This window comes from Capricornis sumatraensis, chromosome 2 (assembly GCF_032405125.1).
Source record: "Capricornis sumatraensis isolate serow.1 chromosome 2, serow.2, whole genome shotgun sequence".
NCBI classification, from domain to species: domain Eukaryota; kingdom Metazoa; phylum Chordata; class Mammalia; order Artiodactyla; family Bovidae; genus Capricornis; species Capricornis sumatraensis.
Genome location: NC_091070.1, coordinates 49,516,869 through 49,537,187, shown reverse-complemented (window position 1 = coordinate 49,537,187; position 20,319 = coordinate 49,516,869). Strand labels below are relative to the sequence as shown.

The 20,319-nt window shown below is 36.5% G+C and overlaps 1 protein-coding gene across 2 annotated transcripts in view; it reads right to left on the bottom strand.

The window, feature by feature from the left end:
• Window positions 1–20,319, bottom strand: part of TCF12 (transcription factor 12) — a 388,964-nt gene that overhangs the window by 231,282 nt on the left and 137,363 nt on the right. For both annotated transcript variants that reach the window (XM_068964717.1, XM_068964719.1), the window contains exon 4: window positions 10,832–10,905. In XM_068964717.1, coding sequence (XP_068820818.1) covers window positions 10,832–10,905 — 74 coding nt within the window. The remainder of the gene's footprint in view (window positions 1–10,831; window positions 10,906–20,319) is intronic.

The window sequence follows — 20,319 nt, the reverse complement described above, 5'->3', positions numbered from 1 at the left end:
ACCCTGCATCAGTTCAATTCAGTTCAGTCTCTCAGTTGTGTCCGACTCTTTGTGACCCCATGAATCTGCAGTACGCCAGGCCTCCCTGTCCATCACCATCTCCCGGAGTTCACTCAGACTCACGTCCATCGAGTCCGTGATGCCATCCAGCCATCTCATCCTTGGTCATCCCCTTCTCCTCCTGCCCCCAATCCCTACCAGCATCAGCGTCTTTTCCAATGAGTCAACTCTTCACATGAGGTGGCCAAAGTACTGAAGCTTCAGCTTCAGCATCATTCCTTCCAAAGAAATCCCAGGGTTGATCTCCTTCAGAATGGACTGGTTGGATCTCCTTGCAGTCCAAGGGACTCTCAAGAGTCTTCTCCAATACCACACTTCAAAAGCATCAATTCTTCGGCACTTAGCCTTCTTCACAGTCCAACTCTCACATCCATACATGACTACTGGAAAAACCATAGCCTTGACTAGACGGACCTTAGTCGGCAAAGTAATGTCTCTGCTTTTGAATATACTATCTAGGTTGGTCATAACTTTTCTTCCAAGGAGTAAGTGTCTTTTAATTTCATGGCTGCAGTCACCATCCTGCAGCCTGGCGTGTTGTAGTCATGGTTGCAAAGAGTCGGACATGACTGAACTGAAGCCAGTGACATACATAAGCTCACTGAAGTCTCATCACTACCTTGTGAGATAGATACCTTTCAAAAAGATTTGAGGAATTATCTGAAGCCTCTTCTTTTAGAATTTACATTCTATCTTTAAGAATACAGACTAATAAGAATCTACATTCATAAGAATCTGGGTTGCCCAATTTTATTTCTCCTAATAATCTCCAAATCCCAAGATCTGTTTATCTGCTATGAACTTATCCAATAGTTTCAACTTTTTAAATATAATTACCTTCATGTGACTTACAGGACCTCTTGGTGGGCATTTAAAAACTGCAACAGGTCCCTCATTTTGTTCAGGACATACTCCAGGAATTCACAACAGCTATCTCTCTAAGGAGTATTTAAGACTTACAAAATTCTTGGGGTTATTTTTTATGAGACTGAATGTAAAAAGAGGAACACTTATAGACTTTTTAATGAATTACAGATATGTGCTGAATATGTTATTATTTTATTTAATTCTCACATCCTTCTTATTTGACAAATCTCACTGCAGATGAGAAATCTGAGGCTTAGAAATTATCTTATCTTTTACAAGGTCAAATACAGTGGTGATACCAGGAAACAAACTGACTCATTCCATAGCTTGTATTTTTTATGTCTAAAATGTGAATAAGATTCAATAATGATAGTAACCATCATCTTACAGCATCTACGATGTGTCCAACTCCTAGATAAATAGTTCAGTTCAGTTGCTCAGTCATGTCTGACTCTTTGCGACCCCATAAATCGTAGCACACCAGGCCTCCCTGTCCATCACCATCCCCCAGAGCTCACTCAAACTCAACGTCCATTGAGTCCGTGATGCCATCCAGCCATCTCATGCTCTGGCGTCCCCTTCTCCTCCTGCCCCCAATCCCTCCCAGCAGCAGAGTCTTTTCCAATGAGTCAACTCTTCGCATGAGGTGGCCAAAGTACTGGAGTTTCAGCTTCAGCATCATTCCTTCCAAAGAACACCCAGGGCTGATCTCTAGAATGGACTGGTTGGATCTCCTTGCAGTCCAAGGGACTCTCAAGAGTCTTCTCCAACACCACAGTTCAAAAGCATCAATTCTTCAGTGTTCAGCCTTCTTCACAGTCTCCCTGGTGGTTCAGATAGTAAAGAATCTGCCTGCAATGCAGGAGACCCAGGTTTGATCCCTGGGTCAGGAAGATACCCTGTTGAAGGGAATAGCTACCCACTCCAGTACTCTTGCCTGGAGAATTCTGTGGACAGAGGAATCTTGCAGGCCACAGTCCATGGTTTGCAAAGAGTTGGACACGACTGAGTGGCTTTCACTTTTCACTTTGGGGTCTCTTTTGAACTATAGCCAGTGTGATATTGTCCGAAGGGACAGTAATTTAAAATCATACTGCTTGGTTACTAGTCTTGGGTGCTTAATATTTGGTTAGCTATCTACCTTCTCTGACCCCCAGTTTCTTCACCTCTAGAATGATGACTTTTCAAATGGTTTCTTGATGAGCTGGTATGAAGCTTACAAAAGGTAATATGTGAAAAGTTCTAAACCATACAGTGGCAAATGGTGTTGTAAATATTGGTATTAATTAAAACAGGCTAAGCAAATCTAAAGAGGTAGCCTGCCAGAATCTACCCTCCATTATTTTTTCATGAATAAGAAACATCTAAATTTACAGAAAATAATTAAAAATCTGTCCAAAAAATTACAAAAAGGAACAAAGAAGAGATTCAAAGATTAACTTGTTTTGACTCCCATTTGTTAACTTTAAAGACAACACTGGGATAAAAAAAAGAGAGAGAATCGTAAAGATCAATCCTGATAAAGATGTTATTTCATAGACAAACAAAGTTAAATGAAATTCACAATGAGGTGAGAAACTGACCTGCTAGCCCAAAAGATCTATGGTAGAACATCTCAACAGACACTGTCCCTGGAAGAATAGCTAAACTGAAAAAAGAGAAGGTCTGACTAGCTTAAAAATGGAAAAGTAGACAATCTGATAGCTATGTGATTCCTTTCACTTTAAATATCCACTAGCAAGAAATTTAAAGGAGTGTGTATCGTCTTAATCCAATTTTTTTTCTTAACCAAAAACATTAAGATCATAATTTACAGGCAGGTATTGTTCTGAATAAGACCATGAGTAACAAACAAAATTTTCTCTCATGGGTTTACCTGAACCTAACTTTAAGACACACCTTTTTCTCACCCATAGTTTTCTTCATGTTCAGAACATTCAGAAGGAGCAGTTACATAACAAAACAGATTAATGGGAACATAGATGCAATATATAGAAAACACTTACTTTAATTCTCTGTCCCTCCTGTCTTGCTTTGCTATTTAACTGCTTCATCTCGTGTTTTGTACCTGAGATCAAGAGGCATAAAATACTATTTCAAAATTTGTGTGTCCTTTCTAATTATTGCATTTGATCTCATAGTAGCTATAAAACCTATACCATTTTCCCGTTCAAAAATAAAAACAACTGCAAACAGAAAACAGTCTAGAAAATATATGTGTTCTAAGGGAGAAAACTTCATTACCCATCAATACTGACAAATGGGGGACAATGAGAAAAAACTATTTTTTTATTCACACAACTAGATTTTCCCATTTATAAGGGAAGCTATTTATCAAAATCAAACAATCTGGTAGTGGTATAACACAACCACAGCCAACTTGTCAAAACCTAAATAAAACACATGGAGTTTAATTCAGGAGTCATCATTCTCTGGGGGGAGTGAGTCTACATGATTTTGTATCTTTCTCAGTCACTAACTGTGCCAGTTTCCTTTTCCTTTGTGATATCTCTTCTCTCAATTATTTTGTGATCTTAATCCTATTATCTCAACATAAGCCTTATTTCATTACAAGTGAGCTTGTGTAGTAACATCCAATCAGATCATCCAATCTCTTGTCACTTTTTCACTTTGAATCCATCCTTCATACCCAATGTATTGATCTTCATAAAACCCTTTGTGCCATTTCCCATGTCAAAGTCTATATTTAATTGGTTCTCTATTCCCCAAAGGATAGACTTTATTTCTTCTACAGAAAGGTTATCTGCCTTATCATACTAATCACCTACAAAGCAAGGGGTTATTTGGTATTTACTGCATTTGTGATTTCGGTGCCTCTGTAACTTGTGGTGCCATCATTCTATATTTCCAAAATGTTGTCTTCCTTTCCACCTTATTTGTGCAAGTACTGTTTCTCCTACAGTATTCTATTCAAACATTTCCTATTCTAGTACGTCTTTCCTGACCACCCAAATTTCTCCCTCTCCTGTAATCTCATGGTACTCAATGAAATTACCTTGGTAATTAGTTATTCCTTGCCTAATTAAAGCTTTTCACTGTGGCCTTAAAGAGTTGAAGTTCTATAGTTTACTTAAAATAAATATTACTTGTATTACTAATCATATTTCCTGAACTCTAAGATACACGTCCATTCACTTAGGACATTAAAAAAAAACAAAACAGTGCATCCACAAATCTCAGCATGGTAAAACTAGGGAACCACAGTAAATGCACGTTCCAAAACAGCAGCCAGACAACACTGTCATCCTTATTTACAAGCGTAATTCTCATGCCACTGTGCTCTAGTGGGAGAAGAAAACAACATGTTCTCTCTACTCCTAGATATTCCCAAGGCCTCTACTGTCAAATGTAAATTAACTACACACCAAGTTCTCTCAAAACTTCACCCAGTATAACTCTTTCTGGGGTCAGAATTACCTCTATTTTTTGTTTTGGATAGACAGCATATAAGGGGAACTATGCTTCTGTTGTGCCATATCTAACTTGCTACCCATCAAACTTCAGAGTGCCTCTTAGCCAAGCTATTCCATATATATGAAGGAACAGATATTGAATACCTGCTAAGAATGGAGAGAGCACTAAGGAAAATTCAGATCCCTTTAGCGACATCTAGCACAGTTCAGAAGTTGATAGAGAAGTAACATTAAACAAATACAGATAACCTTATGGACTCATTTTAGTGTCTAGAATCTGAAAGCTCTATGTTTACTCTAGTTGAATTTTTAGTTATTTTTGCTTCCCTTAACCCAAGTACCAATCGATGGATTTGTGTATGATGCTCAGAAGTCTATAACAACCTCTGAATCTTTGTACCCTAATATTTTCATTTTCTATAATACCTGATCTGGTCAGTCAAGCTGCCATCCATGTATTTTCCTAACAAGTGACCTGAGAAATGACTGCTGATGGTGCTTTTTAAATAAACTGAACCTTCATATCCCTTCAGGGCAACAGGTAACACAAGCCACAATATGTATTACAATGGAAGACCTCAAAATGTACCAACTATTTATCCTTCAACAGAAAGTTCCTGACATTATTTTGCGCTGAGTCATATACAGCCGCTAAACTAAGTATTTTAAAGCCAACTCATCACCACATAACTGGTTTTCCCCTTCTCCACTAATAGGTCTAAGTCCGGAACTGCAGTAAGGTAGTTATTATTAGTATCCACTCCACCCCATCCCCTCCACCAATGAAAAAAAGAAAAAAAGGTTCGAGGAGAGGAGAAGTAACGTGTCTAGAGTCATACAGCTAACAAACAGGAGTGCCAGAAACAGAGCACAGACATCTTGATTTCAACATTCAAGCTCTTAAATTCTGCGCTATTCTGTCTTACAAAACACTATACTTGCTAGGCAATTTTTAAAAAAATCAAATCATGTCCAATGTCTTCTTTAGAGATATCACTTTCTTTTTTCTCCTTTGCCCTCTCTCTTTTCCCATTCCTTTAGTATATGGCCGAAAATTTTAGATAATTCTTTGAGCTGGGAATACAAAGGGGGTCAAAAATACTAGCACAGAATTTAGAATATGTGAGTTCTAGGCCAGAATCTGTCATTAACTACGCAATGTTTCTAGCCAAATCTCATGTGTATTTTGTATCAGCAGCACATATCTCAATCTAGCCAAATCTCAAATTGTGTTAGTTTCCTCATTTAGGAAATAAAAAAGACTGGATATAAATAACAAACACACTTTCCAGTTTTGAAAATTCTATGATATTGCCAAATGGGGAGGGAAAAAAAGAGCAACACACACAACTATTTCATTCTGCAAACCACATTATAAAGAGAAGGTAAAACCATGGTAGAAATTTAGCAATTAGAAAAAAATAAGCACACAAACTCTACTCAGTTGAATGGTGTTTCTTTTCCAAAACAACCATCATGATGGATTATATGTAATTTGAAAATACTCATGATTAAACAGCCAGCTCTTGGTCATTGATGGTAGCTATAAATATAACTTCTATTAGTAGTGACTTATCAGTGAACTCATACCTTTTAAATTAAGGAATGCAAACTCTGTATCTTAGGAAAGAGTATCAACAAAAACTTCTCTTTCTTAAGAGCCCTCTCATAACCCCTAGACAGGATATAAACTCCAATGGTACAATAGCACTCTGAGCTCAGTCTAGGTTGGGGAGCAGAGCTTAAGATGGCAGGAAAATCAAGATGACACGGTCCCTTGGAATTTCCATAAAGTAAAATGATCAAACGTTTTGAAACAGAATTTGTACATGAGAAAATATAAGCACAAAAACACATAATGAAATATTAGATATCTGGAGAAAATAATAATGCTGATAATAATAGTAGCTTTCATTTATCAATAAATGAAGTACTTCACAGCTATTACTGCATTCCATCTCTTCCAAAATCCTACAAAGTATGTGTAATATTACCATAATTATAGACATTACAGACCTGAACCACAAAGAGATTATGTAATTTGCCCAGAGTCATTGGGTACAACTCTTTAGAGGCTATGATCTTAAATAAAATACTTCACTAAGTAGTGTCATCAATTAGAGCAATAATTTATAAGCACAGAAGAAAAGTCTATTACCATTAATTAATACAACCCTGCACTTCAAGCTTAGATCAACTTTGGTTCTTTTCCCTCCAAGGGGGAAGATCTTCAAACACAATCATTAGTATATCTAATGATTCTTCTTCAATTTGATTATGTTCAGCAAACATATAGAGCATTCATTATGTATAAAGTATGAGAAAGACTAAAACTTTTATATCAAAGCTTGAAAGAAGATTCCTGGTTTCTCAAGAAAGAAATTGAAAGGTAAAGAAAATCAATTTTACATCCTTTACTAATCTAAAAGAAGTAAAAGTGATTAAGCATGACTGAATCAGGCAATTCTTATTCATTACACTTACAATACAGCACATCTGCAAATGTATTCATTCACTTAAATGTTTGTTACAAACAGATCTAGTTGATAAATTCTGACATATATAATTAAGAGTCAACACTTATAGAACACTCACTATGTACCAGACACTGATCTAAACACTCTACTGATCTAAGCACCTCTTTTTGTACGTGTATCTCTTTTAATTCTCACAACAATTACCTTATAAAGTAATTATTATTAGTCCCCTTTCACAAATGAGTAAACTGAGGTACAGTGAATTTAAGTAACTTGCCCAGAATCACACATGTAGTAAGTGGCAGGGCTGGGACTCACACCCAGGCAGTCTGTCTCCAGAGTATGTGCTCTTAATCACTGCCTTCAAAGAAGAGGGGAAAAATCTGAAACTAGAATAAATCATTAACACTGTAGAAAATAAGAAAAATCATAATATTCTCTGGCCTTTACACCTGGTTAGAAATGTCAAATATAGAAAACATTCATTTGCAGCAAAGGAACTCATTCATTATATCTCTGCCCATGTCTAACTTAACTGAGATTAATCACCCCTTTCAGTCTCTTGTGCTTTAAATTCAATCACACCTTCACAGATTTTTGAAACTAGAAGTGCTATTCAATCATCTTCATGCTTTTATCTGTTCACGTGCATGTTTTTGTTCTGCACAGGTGGGGAGTAGGTCAACAGTGCAGAAACCAGAACTCTAATAAAGACAGAGGAGGCTGAGAGAGATACCACAAATACTGTGTTACTTCCCTTCAAGTATCTTAAACATGTTCTGTCCCATCTTCACATTTCCTAGGAAATGTCTACCATTTCCTCCATAACCATTATTAGGCATGGTGTTTATTTCTGTGTCTGCTTAACAAAAACTCTGCAGTGAATGATGTGCAGTGGGTAGTTTTGATAACTAGAAACTCAACCAATCACTTGTACCCTATGAGGCTACTTTTCTGGTAGATTTGGCCAAAAAAAAGGGCAGACACACCAGAAAGAGCTTTACTGGAGTGACTTTTTTTTACTTCTGAAAGAACAGGCAGAAGGCTAACACAGGATAAGAAGTTTGTGGGCTCTTAACCATAAAATGCCAGCAGAACTCATGCATCAAGTTTACTGGAGCAGAATGGTATCTTCATTAGAATTAAAGTCAGGACTTATTAACCAAAAAGTATAAACAGCAAAAATTCTCCTTGGAAAGTTGTTAAATAAATATTGAGCTCAACCTTCATGAAATTTTGCACAGCCAATCTTGTAGCCTAAAACTCATAGTTAATACAGTATTAATAGCTTTTGCTGTTTTACAGTACTGCAAAATTTCTTTCTTTCTTATAGTTTTGAGTCGGGGATGGAGGAAAACAGCAACTCAGATAGTCAAATCCATCTAAATTAAAAGCATATGCTTCACAACTCCACCAAACTACTCATTCTGCCGTGTTTACAAACCTTTTTATCACAAAAAGTAAAATTAAAATTTTTTTCCATCAGTAATGTAAAATCAAGTTGTTTATTTAAATGATGTAACTTTTTATGAAGGAAATGTGTTACTTATACAATCTGGTAAAGTCTAAAAAATCTCAGTTATATAATTTCTACAAAGGTATCTAATATTTCACAAAAGTTTAAACTGACTTGCTAATTTTATTCACAATGTGTCAAAACTAGCTTTTAGCCAAAGTCATTATTTATTTCTAAATTTTAAAAACTCAACCTATTAAAATATTCAGAAGAATTAAGTATTTTGTTCAACTGAAATTTCTATTAACAAACTTATATTCATCTATACTTATGATTAATAAAAACATGGTCAAGATGGTGGAAGATATTTAATAGTAAAACTAAAAAAGTTAAAAATACTCTTAAAGAGGAGTGTTGAAGGCAGTTGCAAAGATAGCCTTAAATGTCTCTCTCCTTGGTGAGAAGAGTTCAGGAGATAGATAAATGTTTTGAAATTATAAAGAAAATTCAACATCTTGACTAACTCAGAATCATGACTAGGATAAATAGAAGAAAGTTACTGGAAGAGTAGATTTTACCAGGAACAAAAAGAAAGAAGGGTAGTAAATCCCTGCTCTATCTGATCACTCAGCAGATGAGTAGGGGGAAAAAATGTGTGTGTATAATATGTGTGTATGTGTGGTTCTATGGGGTATCTTGAGATTAATCTGGATTTTTATAATAGAAAACTACTATAAAAATCAATTTAAATTTTCACTGTACATAATATACACTGGAAAAAAATTAAGAGTAAAAAACAGCATTTCAATTTGACCTACAGATCAAATAGCAAAAAGAAAAGCAAGATTTGCTTTGAAGTACATCTCTAAAGGAAAACTTAATTTCAGGAAGATAAAATACATAAATGTTTGGATATATTATTGACTTCCCTGGTGGCTCAGATGGTAAAGCGGCTGTCTACAATGTGGGAGACCCAGGTTCGATCCCTGGGTTGGGAAGATCCCCTGGAGAAGGAAATGGCAATCCACTCCAATACTATTGCCCGGAAAATCCCAAGGACAGAGGAGCCTGGTAGACTATAGTCCATGGGGTCGCAAAGAGTCGGACACGACTGAGCGACTTCACTTTAAAAAGAAAAGCAAGATTTGCTTTGAAGTACATCTCTAAAGGAAAACTTAATTTCAGGAAGATAAAATACATAAATGTTTGGATATATTATTAAGGTCTCTTCTCTTAGAATCCTATTTGTACTCAAGTAGAAAACTTGAAAGTGAAGTAAGGTACAAAGGCACCATTTAATGCATATTAAGAAATAACATGATATCACACAGCAACTCAAGGCTTAGAAAGAAAATAATCCAATATTAATTAAGAAGTAGTACTGTGTCCTCCAATATATAAAATTCCTACTTCAAAATCAAAATAGGAAACATATTTCAAATTCACAGTATTACTCAAAAAATAAAAAATTTTTAAAGGTGGAAGGAAATTGGGACACCAGCCAGTTTATCCACAGATAAAATACCACGTCTAAGATTAAGCAGCAAGTTCAAAGCAGAGTCAGTAGTAGATCCTATGATACCCAGAACAGTGGTGTTTATACCACAACCCAGCTTTTGCAGCACTGATTCCAGAAAAGTAAACACTAAAACCCATGTTCAACAGTCTCTCTCTCTGTCTAGTTATTTGGATTCCACTTGGATATTCCAGTTCTTCTCCAAAGTATTTAAAATAAACATTTACAGCCAAATAAAACAGTAAAACCACATACTTTAATAAGTATTTTTATTCAGCATTTTTCAATGCAAAACAGTATAACCCATACGGAGACTATGAATTCCAATCACATTATTCATGTTATCTTCCATTTATACCAATCTAATTCTGGAGTTAAGTACCCATAAATTTTGTGCTTGTCTATTTTTTCTAGGTTAATTCTGAGGGAAATAAACAGTTCATCATTTTTCAAAGTATGACTCTTTAGAAAAGGTATCTCTTAACCTCAGCAATTTACTATGGAATCTGGGAGCACAGCACTTAATTTTACTGTCAACTCTTTGGTCTACTTTTCAATCTCTCAGTCTCATCTTTTAAAGTTCAGGGGGATTTTTTGTTTTGTTTTCTTAATTGTTAGAAAAGGCTCTAACCTTTTACCCTTTCATTGTGTAGAATGTTAATTTGGTCTAAAGTTGGTACTTTGAGAGCTCTCAAAGCAAATAAATACAAGAAGAAAAATGACGATCTTTGGAGAATACTTAGTGAGGCATTCCAAGCTCTTCCAACTTTAGTAAAAGGTATTATAAGTAGTTAAGGTGTAGAATAACACCAAAAATAACTGTTTGTAGGAGACAAAATAAACTCCCAAAGTGTAACAGTTAATGGAAAGAAGTAAAGCTACTGTGAAGGTACTGGGTATTCTCCCATAAAATAAGATAATCTTTACTTCTCTTAAGATACAGAATTCATATATGAAAGAACTTACTTATTCTGCCAAATTATCTTTATAGTTTTGATCAAGGGTTAATGAGCAAACTTACTCTAGATGAGTCATAAGAAGGACTTGGTTGACCACTTGTTCCCCAAGATGTCGTACCTCCTCGTTCATCCATACCTAAGGAGAGAAGAAAGTACACAGCATAAATCCAAGAGGATACTATGATGGGTTTTGTTTGGTACAGCAGAGACTACAATTCAGTGAGTGGTATCTGCATTTGATTGGAACTGTCTGTGTATCAATCTTTGTCTCAGAAATCTGCAGAAATAAGTCATTTAGGAGTATCTTTATCACTGCTGTATACAATGCTCTAGAGCTTCCCTGGTGGCTCAAATGGTAAAGAAGCTGCCTGCAATGCAAGAGACCCAAGTTCAATCCCTGGGTCGGGAAGATCTCCTGGAGAAGGGAATGGCAATTCACTTCAGTATTCTCGCCTGGAGAATCCCATGGACAGAGGAGCCTAGAGGGCTACTGTCCATGAGGTCGCAGAGTTGGACAGGACGGAGCGACTAAGCATGCATGCACATGCACACTCACACATACAGCTCTATATGCACTGCAGAATTTTAGAGCCAATATAGGTCTTTGAACACTTTCAAACAAAGGATAATCTAGGTCTCTCTACCTGTGCACCCATTCTAAGAGTAGACGAAATCTCACTTTCAAAGTTTAGCACTGCCTCCATGAAAATATGAAGTCAATAAAGGTTAGAAAATGAAGCAAGTTAAACAATTGCTCAAGTTAATAAACTGGTTTCTATCAAAGCACTCAGTATTCTTAACTGAAGATATCAAACTAAATCAAGCTATTTCAAACCATATCATATCAACATTAATGATATTAAAATGATGTGACAACTTATCCTAAGAAAATCTCCCCAAAAATCTGATCCTAAATGAGTAGATCCACTCTTAGGAAAAGTGCAAAGGAAAGCTCAATGCGAGAAGGATAAGTTACCATGAACAACGGAACAATTCACTGTTCTCCTTAATAGACTTTCTGAAGTTTTGGTGCCATTATTTTCATCGTCCAACCAACCTCCAGAAAAAGCTGAAAGAATTGGAGATCTCTCAATCTAGCCATTTATCCCTTTTCTGTTTTGAGAACAGTCTTTCTTATCCTTGACACTTTCCCAATCCTTTCTGACCTTCTTTCTATGGTGAAATACAAATGCTTGGCTTTTTTTGCCTCATTCTTGCATGAGAAACTCTAGATGCTACAAAGACAGCTTTTTATTAAGTTTAGAACCTCTTTTTCTTAAAAAAATAGAAAAGGAAAAAAAATCCTTGATGTCTTCTGAGATTTAGGTGAGAAGTAGTCTGAACTAAGTTAAATATTACAAATTCTCCCGTAACTAACCACAAGCCCCAGGGCTCTTTCATACAGACAAAATCGTCATATAAGTATTAGGTGACAACAGGAAGGAAAGGAAGTCAGTACCCAAAGTGGAATACACTAATTACTAATTCATGTAATAGGTCCCTAATTTATTGTTTTTATGATTCTGTACTTCCTACATCAAAAGCAATATAGAGAAAAGATGGGCACTACTACAAATAGCACACCAAACATAATTTCAAATGAAAAAGAAGCTTTGAAAACACACAGATTACATGTAGGAAAAAAAAAGTGTCCTGTTCATTCTTGGAGAATTCTCAGTAAAATTCTAGATTTACTTCTACAAGTTCATGTAAAGAATACCAAGAATATTCTTGATATAAGAATACAAGAATAAAGAATACAAGAATATCATGTAAAAACACACTGTTACCATCTCTTCAGTATCCATTTATCTGTGATCCGTTTTCCAAATATTTTAGATATGATTCCAATCAGACTCAATCTAAGACAAAGACTATTACTGATCTATAAAATCCATTAATATAAAACTACTTATGAAATTGCATATAACTTTAGGAAAAGTTTTATTTAAAAAAGATCATACTTTCCATTTGTGACTTTTTTCTACATGTGTTACGATTTTTAAAATATCATGTAGCAAAAGTAAAATATGAACATAAACTGGGTCCTAAAAACAGGTTCTCAAATATCTGTACACCCATAACTCATAGGAGCATTATTTACAATAGCCAAAATGTGGAAGCAAGTTCAACATCATTGACAGATGTATGGATAAACAAAATGTGGTATATACATACAATATAATATTATTCAGTTTAAAAAGAAAGGAAATCCTTAAACATGCTATAACCTGAGGACACTGCGTTAAGTGAAATAAGCCAATCACAAAAGGACAAATACGGTTTGGTTTCACTTACGTAAGATACCTAGAGCAGACAAATCTACAGAAACAGAAAACAGAATGGTGGGCCTGGAGGCGGGATGACTTCCACTGAACATTTAGAACATGGAAGACAAACTTATTTTGATGATCCTATTCTAATGAAAAGAATTCATTTTATGATTCTGAACTGTCATATCAAATAATTAAATATGAGGGCTATGTGTTATTTTCAATACATTTATTTTTTAAAAAGAGGAAAAATAGGAGCCTGCTATTGAAAACATCTCAGACAAAATGTTAAAGTCATTAGTAAGATTTTGAGAAAACACATACTTAATTTTCATCATGTGACACTAACTACTTACTCAACATGTAAGAAGAGCAAAGATTAAACGAAATGGTAATTAATTAAGCCATGACCTAAAGAGTACTGCATACCAGTGATACTAACATGTAGAGGACTCAAAAGATGCTACAGAATTTAAAGGATCAGCTAGGGTTTAAACTTAGAGCTCTGTAGCTTTATTGTTAAATGTATCCAGACTCTGAGTAGAAGAAGGTCGTGGCTGGCACTGACAAAGCAAGAGTCATCCTTTAGCACAATGACTCCTTTCTGCTGAAGACAATAGCTGTACAAACTGAAATGTAACAGGAATAATAAACTTTCCAAAGCATCAGCCATAAGACCAAGGTAACCAGGAACCAAGAAATTAAACACAGAAAACAAACAACAGAGAAACTGATCAAAATCTGAAAAATTACTTATCAACAAGAAAATACACCATAGTTCTAATACAGTAATTAGAAGGGAAACATTTCTATTAAGATATGCCTGAACCACCATTGCCGTATATTTTTCTTTCCTTCCTATTTCTAGCCTACACATGCCAATTCAACAAATTCTGATATGCTAGTGCCTCAACTGACAGATTAAAATGGTAGATCCAACAGAAAATTTAGCAATAATTAAGTAGAAACACTTCTGAGTTTTGCTTAACTTTCTAATCCACTTATTCTATTTCTATTCAACAAAATTAAAAAAGATTAACCAATAATTTAACTAATGCAGAGATTTAAATGACACTTTTTATCTTTTATATACAGAATCTAAGTACCTGCTTTTCTGAATGGAACTAATTAAAATCCAATATATATTTTGATTCCATGTGTCTCAATATAAAAGGCATACTATTTTATTTAGTATTTTCCAGTAAAGAGCAAACATTACATTTTAGACCCAGTATCTAAAAATACTGGTTTGTGAATTAAATGCAACAATCTGCTTCTTTCTTTTGTGAAACATTCAATACAAAAAGTAATTGAAAGCAAATCATAAATTACTATATATACAGGTACTTCCCTAAGAAGTGGGCCTGGGCCTTCTGGCCTGGGAACCTGAAGAAGGAATAAAAGGTGTAACCAAAGTTTTGAGATGGCAGAGAGCAAGACTCATGAGGAGAAAGTAAAACATCTAGTGTTAATTTCTTTTCTATGAAGGATTCAGATACCAGTCTGCTTGCTTCTTCTCCACTCCACCACCATTTTCTACTGAAAGCATTCCCTTTCTTGAGTCAATATAAACTTATGTCACAGCTTCTATCCCACTCCTTTCATTTTCCTAGCACAAAGTATTAGAGACTTCTCCAAGTTTTTAACAATGAGCAAAAACTGGAAACGAGTTTTTTTAAATTACTGACTTGTTTTATACCCTATATGCCTGTTTCCCATCTCGCCATCACATCTGGGCCCCCAGAGTATCAAACAGTACACAGTTTGTGTATATAAAGCATTATTCAAGGCTTAGTGAGTGAGGCTCAGACAAGAAATGCCTGGAGGTAAAAGAGGTGAATGACAAGGAGAGCTGCTGACCAGCTCCTCTCCCACCTGTCACCACCAGACCTACACCACCTAGACTCTTTCACCCTAGACTACAAGGAGGGTAAAGGGAGAAACAGGTCTAGACCTGGAAAATATTTCAGGTACTGGTGGGGAGTCTAGCGAACAGAGGACTGAAAGGGAAAGGAGTACAATACAAAGAATATCCCTGCAGCAAAGCTGCAAGAAGTCAACACAGCCACCTGGCCTGGTATTATGCCAGAGAGCTTATCCTTGTGGGAAAGGGACATATATAAAGTTGGGAGGAAGGGCACAGGGGATGATTGTATACTTTTCTGTCTACGTCACACACACAGAGCTTTCAGTAGCCCTGAAATCAAGTTTTTATTCTAGCAAATAAAATGTACTTCAAAAATACCAAATCCCAACACTGTTATAAATAAGGAAAAGATAATATACTTTTGTAGGATTGTCATCTGCTATAGGGTGATTCAATAGATAATGTGATAAAAGAAACCTGCCTAGAGATAGCTATGTCAGATACCGAAAGCCATGGATGTATCGGTTCAGTATTTCTTCACTCAATGTTATCTGCAGAGTAATGATATTCCTTTAGATCAGACTCAGAGGCTGCAATCAATTGTAAAATAATATACACTTAAAAACCTACCATCATTTTTTATTATATTTTTTTAAATTTTAGATACTTGTGAAGTAAATCTACTGATATGTTTGTCCAGAAACTCACTGTGAAACAGAAACAACGAGAATATAAAAGCAAACCTTTGATTTTATGCTACAAATGCATGAAAAACAAATAAGATAGAAAAGCTATGGAAATGTAGAAATTGTAAAGATATTTAGAGAAGACCTTCTGCTTCATAGGCATACACATGGCTTACAGAAGCATTTATTTTACTAATAAAAACTTGAGCTTCTGTACAATGAATTGTCAAATTAGAAAGTTTGATTCTTTTTAAAGTATGCAAGAGGGCTTCCCTGGTGGCTCAGTGGTAAAAAATTCACCCGCCAATGCAAAGAGACATGGGTTTGATCGCTGATCCAGGAAGATCCCACAAGCCAAGGAGCAACTAAGCCCATGGGCCACAACTATTGAGCCTGTGCTCCAGGCTGTGCTGGAGAGCTCAAAACATTCCTGTGCTCCAGAGCTCAGGAACTGCAACTGCTGAGCCCATGCGCCACAACTACTGAAGCCTGCGTGCTCTAGAGCCTGTGTTCCACAATGAGAGAAGCCGGTCCACTACAGTTAAGAGTAGCCTCTACTTGCTGGAATTAGAGGAAAGCCCAAGCAGCAATGAAGACCCAAGCACAGCCAAAAATTAATAAAACATGCAAGAAAATAAGATCAGTAAAAAGATTTGAAGGAATGATCTTTTTAGCTCATCTTGAAAATTTAATCACAATTTCTGTTTGGTATTGATGAGAACAAAGATTTACAAGCAGGGATATTCTAGTGCCAAAGTACACTAGAATAAGATAATTAAGCATGACTGATTTCAATAAAATGACTTATTTTGAAAATAACTTCCAAATAGTGGTTTTTGCTATGCTATTTTTACTAGCCACATCACTCTATATAAATGTCCTGTAAATATACAATTAAACAGGGCATTAACAGTGATTTAATCAACGATTTAAGAATAGAAGATCAAAAGGAAAAAGGTAGATGACCAAAAGGCAGGTCTATCTGTTTAGGAAAAACTAAAGAACTGCCTAATGCCCAGGGAGTGAAAGAAACTAAGTTTTCAGAGGGCAAGCAGGTATTTTGTACCACCTTTAGAACTATCTAGTGACCTGATATACTGAGGATTTGCTCTGATTGTCTAAAGAGCCATTCTAACCCTGACAAAGATCTTGAGCTACCTCCAAACCTCCTCTAAACTAGCTGGCTGTCAAATTTCTGGAAACAAGGCCCTCTTAGTGCATCTGAGAAGCAACTGCAGTACTCCTCTGTAGTCTGAACAATGAAGCCCCACACCTAAACAACAATAACATATATTTTCTTCAATAGAGGCACAAAAGAAGTTGCCTCAAAAAAAAGGCCCAATGCCTCTTCTCCAACTCTGGATAAGTCTCAGAAAAAAATGTCCCTATTAGTTCCTCAATGATACAATCCCATTAGATTTACCTTGTAAACAGTTCTAAAATCTGACTCACTATTTTTAACATGATCATCTTAGTCTGAGTCACCATCATCTCTACCTGTATCATGGCAACAGTGTTTTGAAAAGTCTCCCTGCTTCTTGGCCCTGCAACAGTGTGTATTCTCTACACAGGAACTAGAACAACCTTTTCAATACAACTCAAATTCTGTCAATCCTACGTTCAAAATCTACTCATCTCATTCAGTATTAAATCCACTGGTCAATAATGTTTCAAAGTTTCCACTTCCCACCTCTCTGACTTCATCTCCTACTATTCATTCTCTTCAGTTCAGTTCAGTTCAGTTCAGTTCAGTCGAGTCGGTCAGTCATGTCGGACTCTTTGCGACCCCATGAACTGCAGCACACCAGGGCTCCCTGTCTATCATCAACTCCCAGAGTTCACTCAGACTCATGTCCATCGAGTCAGTGATGCCATCCAGCCATCTCATCCTCTGTCGTCCCCTTCTCCTCCTGCCCTCAATCCCTCCCAGCATCAGTCTTTTCCAATGAGTCAACTCTTCGCATGAGGTGGCCAAAGTACTGGAGTTTCAGCTTTAGCATCATTCCTTCCAAAGAAATCCCAGGGTTGATCTCCTTCAGAATGGACTGGTTGGATCTCCTTGCAGTCCAAGGGACTCTCAAGAGTCTTCTCCAATACCACACTTCGAAAGCATCAATTCTTCGGCACTCAGCCCTCTTCACAGTCCAACTCTCACATCCATACATGACCACTGGAAAAACCATAGCCTTGACTAGACAGACCTCAGTCGGCAAAGTAATGTCTCTGCTTTTGAATATACTATCTAGGTTGGTCATAACTTTTCTTCCAAGGAGTAAGCGTCTTTGAATTTCATGGCTGCAGTCACCATCTGCAGTGATTTTGGAGCCCAAAAAAATAAAGTCTGACACTGTTTCCACCATTTCCCCATCTATTTCCCATGAAGTGATGGGACCGGATGCCATGATCTTCGTTTTCTGAATGTTGAGCTTTAGGCCAACTTTTTCGCTCTCCTCTTGCACTTTCATCAATAGGCTTTTGAGTTCCTCTTCACTTTCTACCATAAGGGTGGTGTCATCTGTATATCCGAGGTTACTGATATTTCTCCTGGCAATCGTGATTCCAGCTTGTGTTTCTTCCAGTCCAGTGTTTCTCATGATGTACTTGGCACAGAAGCGAAATAAGGAGGGTGACCATATACAGCCTGACGCACTCCTTTTCCTATTTGGAACCAGTCTGTTGTTCCATGTCCAGTTCTACCTGTTGCTTCCTGACCTGCATACAGATTTCTCAAGAGGCAGGTCAGGTGGTCTGGTATTCCCATCTCTCTCAGAATTTTCCACAGTGGATTGTGATCCACATAGCCAAAGGCTTTGGCATAGTCAATAAAGCAGAAATAGATGTTTTTCTGGAACTCTCTTGCTTTTTCCATGATCCAGCGATCACTCTTTTTCTTGAACTACATGGATCCCTGTTTTTGTTCAAGCATGCTCTCTCCTTAGGGCCTTGCCACTTGTCTTTCCTCTTCATAAAATGCTTCCCCAGATATCTGAATGGTCTGTTCCCCGAATTTCCTTCAGGTCTCTCTGTTTAAATGTTGTTACGGAGGGACATTACAATCTGGGTTTTTTCCCCCGGTACACTGACAGCTCCATGAAAATTCAGTGTTTCATGTTTGGTGCCTGGAACAACGTCTGACACACAGTAATCACTAACAAACATTTGTGGAAGAAATAAATGTATCAAGAGGAATAATCAGTTTAATAAAAGTGGGGGTGAAGCTGGTTCCCTATTTGTTAGCTTATCATTCTTAATTAGACAATAATCAAAACCAATATTCTAAATATTTATATTGAACAGTAGTTTGAAAATAACAGTAAGAAGCAATTAGGCTATAAATGACTCAATCAACTAGACAGCAACTAACCCCAAAGAACAAAAATTATTTTAAAAGTTATAGAGAAACCTAAATCCTCATTAGGCTTGGTAGCTAAACAACACACAGACATTAAATATCATAGCTCTGAAATGAACTCATCATATGTCCTTCGAAAAATCATTTTGTATTCACTATAGTACTGCCTAAAGTATATTGTTACAAAAGGAAGTCTAAATAAAAACTATTCCCAGAAGTTTCATAGGCAGCATGATGTTGAGACATTTACAAATGTGGTTAGAAATGTAGTGATTCTGTTAAATTTGCTAACACATCTTTCATATTCCCTTAACCAGTTACTCAGCTTCCCTGGTGGCTCAGAGGTTAAAGCGTCTGCCTCTAATACGGGAGACCTGGGTTTGATCCCTGGGTTGGGAAGATCCCCTGGAGAAGGAAATGGCAACCCACTCCAGTATTCTTGGCTGGAGAATCCCATGGACGGAAGAGTCTGGTGGGCTACAGTCCATGGGGTCACAAAGAGTTGGACAAAACTGAGCGACTTAACTAACTTAACCAGTTACTCACTGTATTAATTTCTTACCTCGGCAATATTTTGAGTAACTATCCCTTGTTCTCACATATACAGTGCTCTGGTTGAGATCCTATACACTGCCTATTCTCCTATTATGTTCCATTCCAATCCACAATTAACATTGCCAGCACACTTATCTTGCTATAAACATAAGCTGGATCACATCCATTCACTTTTCAAATATGATCCGTCATTGCCTCAGAAATAACACTCACACTTCTACGTATGGCATGCTTCAAAGTGGCCTCAATTCACTTTTTCAGCTTCAGTACATACTATATCCCTCAGAAAACTCAATGCTCCAGCCTCAACGAGACATTAATCACTCCCCACGTATACCATAACTTGTCACACATTCATTTTCTACTCCTACTGTTTCCTAGTCCTAGAATACTCTCCCTTACCTTTTCTCTCACCAATTGAGTTTCTAATTACGAATCAGTCTAAGATAAAATGTCCCCTCCTCTGAGAAGTGTTCTCCATCAACTAAGTCAAAATTAATCACACTTCTTCAGAAAACAAATTGTACTTATTTTGTCTTCAACATTGATAGCCGTTTTTCATGAATATCCTACCAATAAAACTTTGTAACAGGAACATACCTTGCTCATCTCTATGTGCTTCTGGTACTTTGCAGAAGTGTGGCAATTTGCATTCAAATGTCTACTACATGGTTAAGGAATATATAAAATCAGAGTATTCACATGACTGTCATTAAGAATTTAGTAACTAAAGATGGGTTAAAAAAATTCAATAAAGAAGAGGGATGTGTTACAATCTAAGTAGCTCTTTAAGAATTAGTAAAATAATATTATTTTA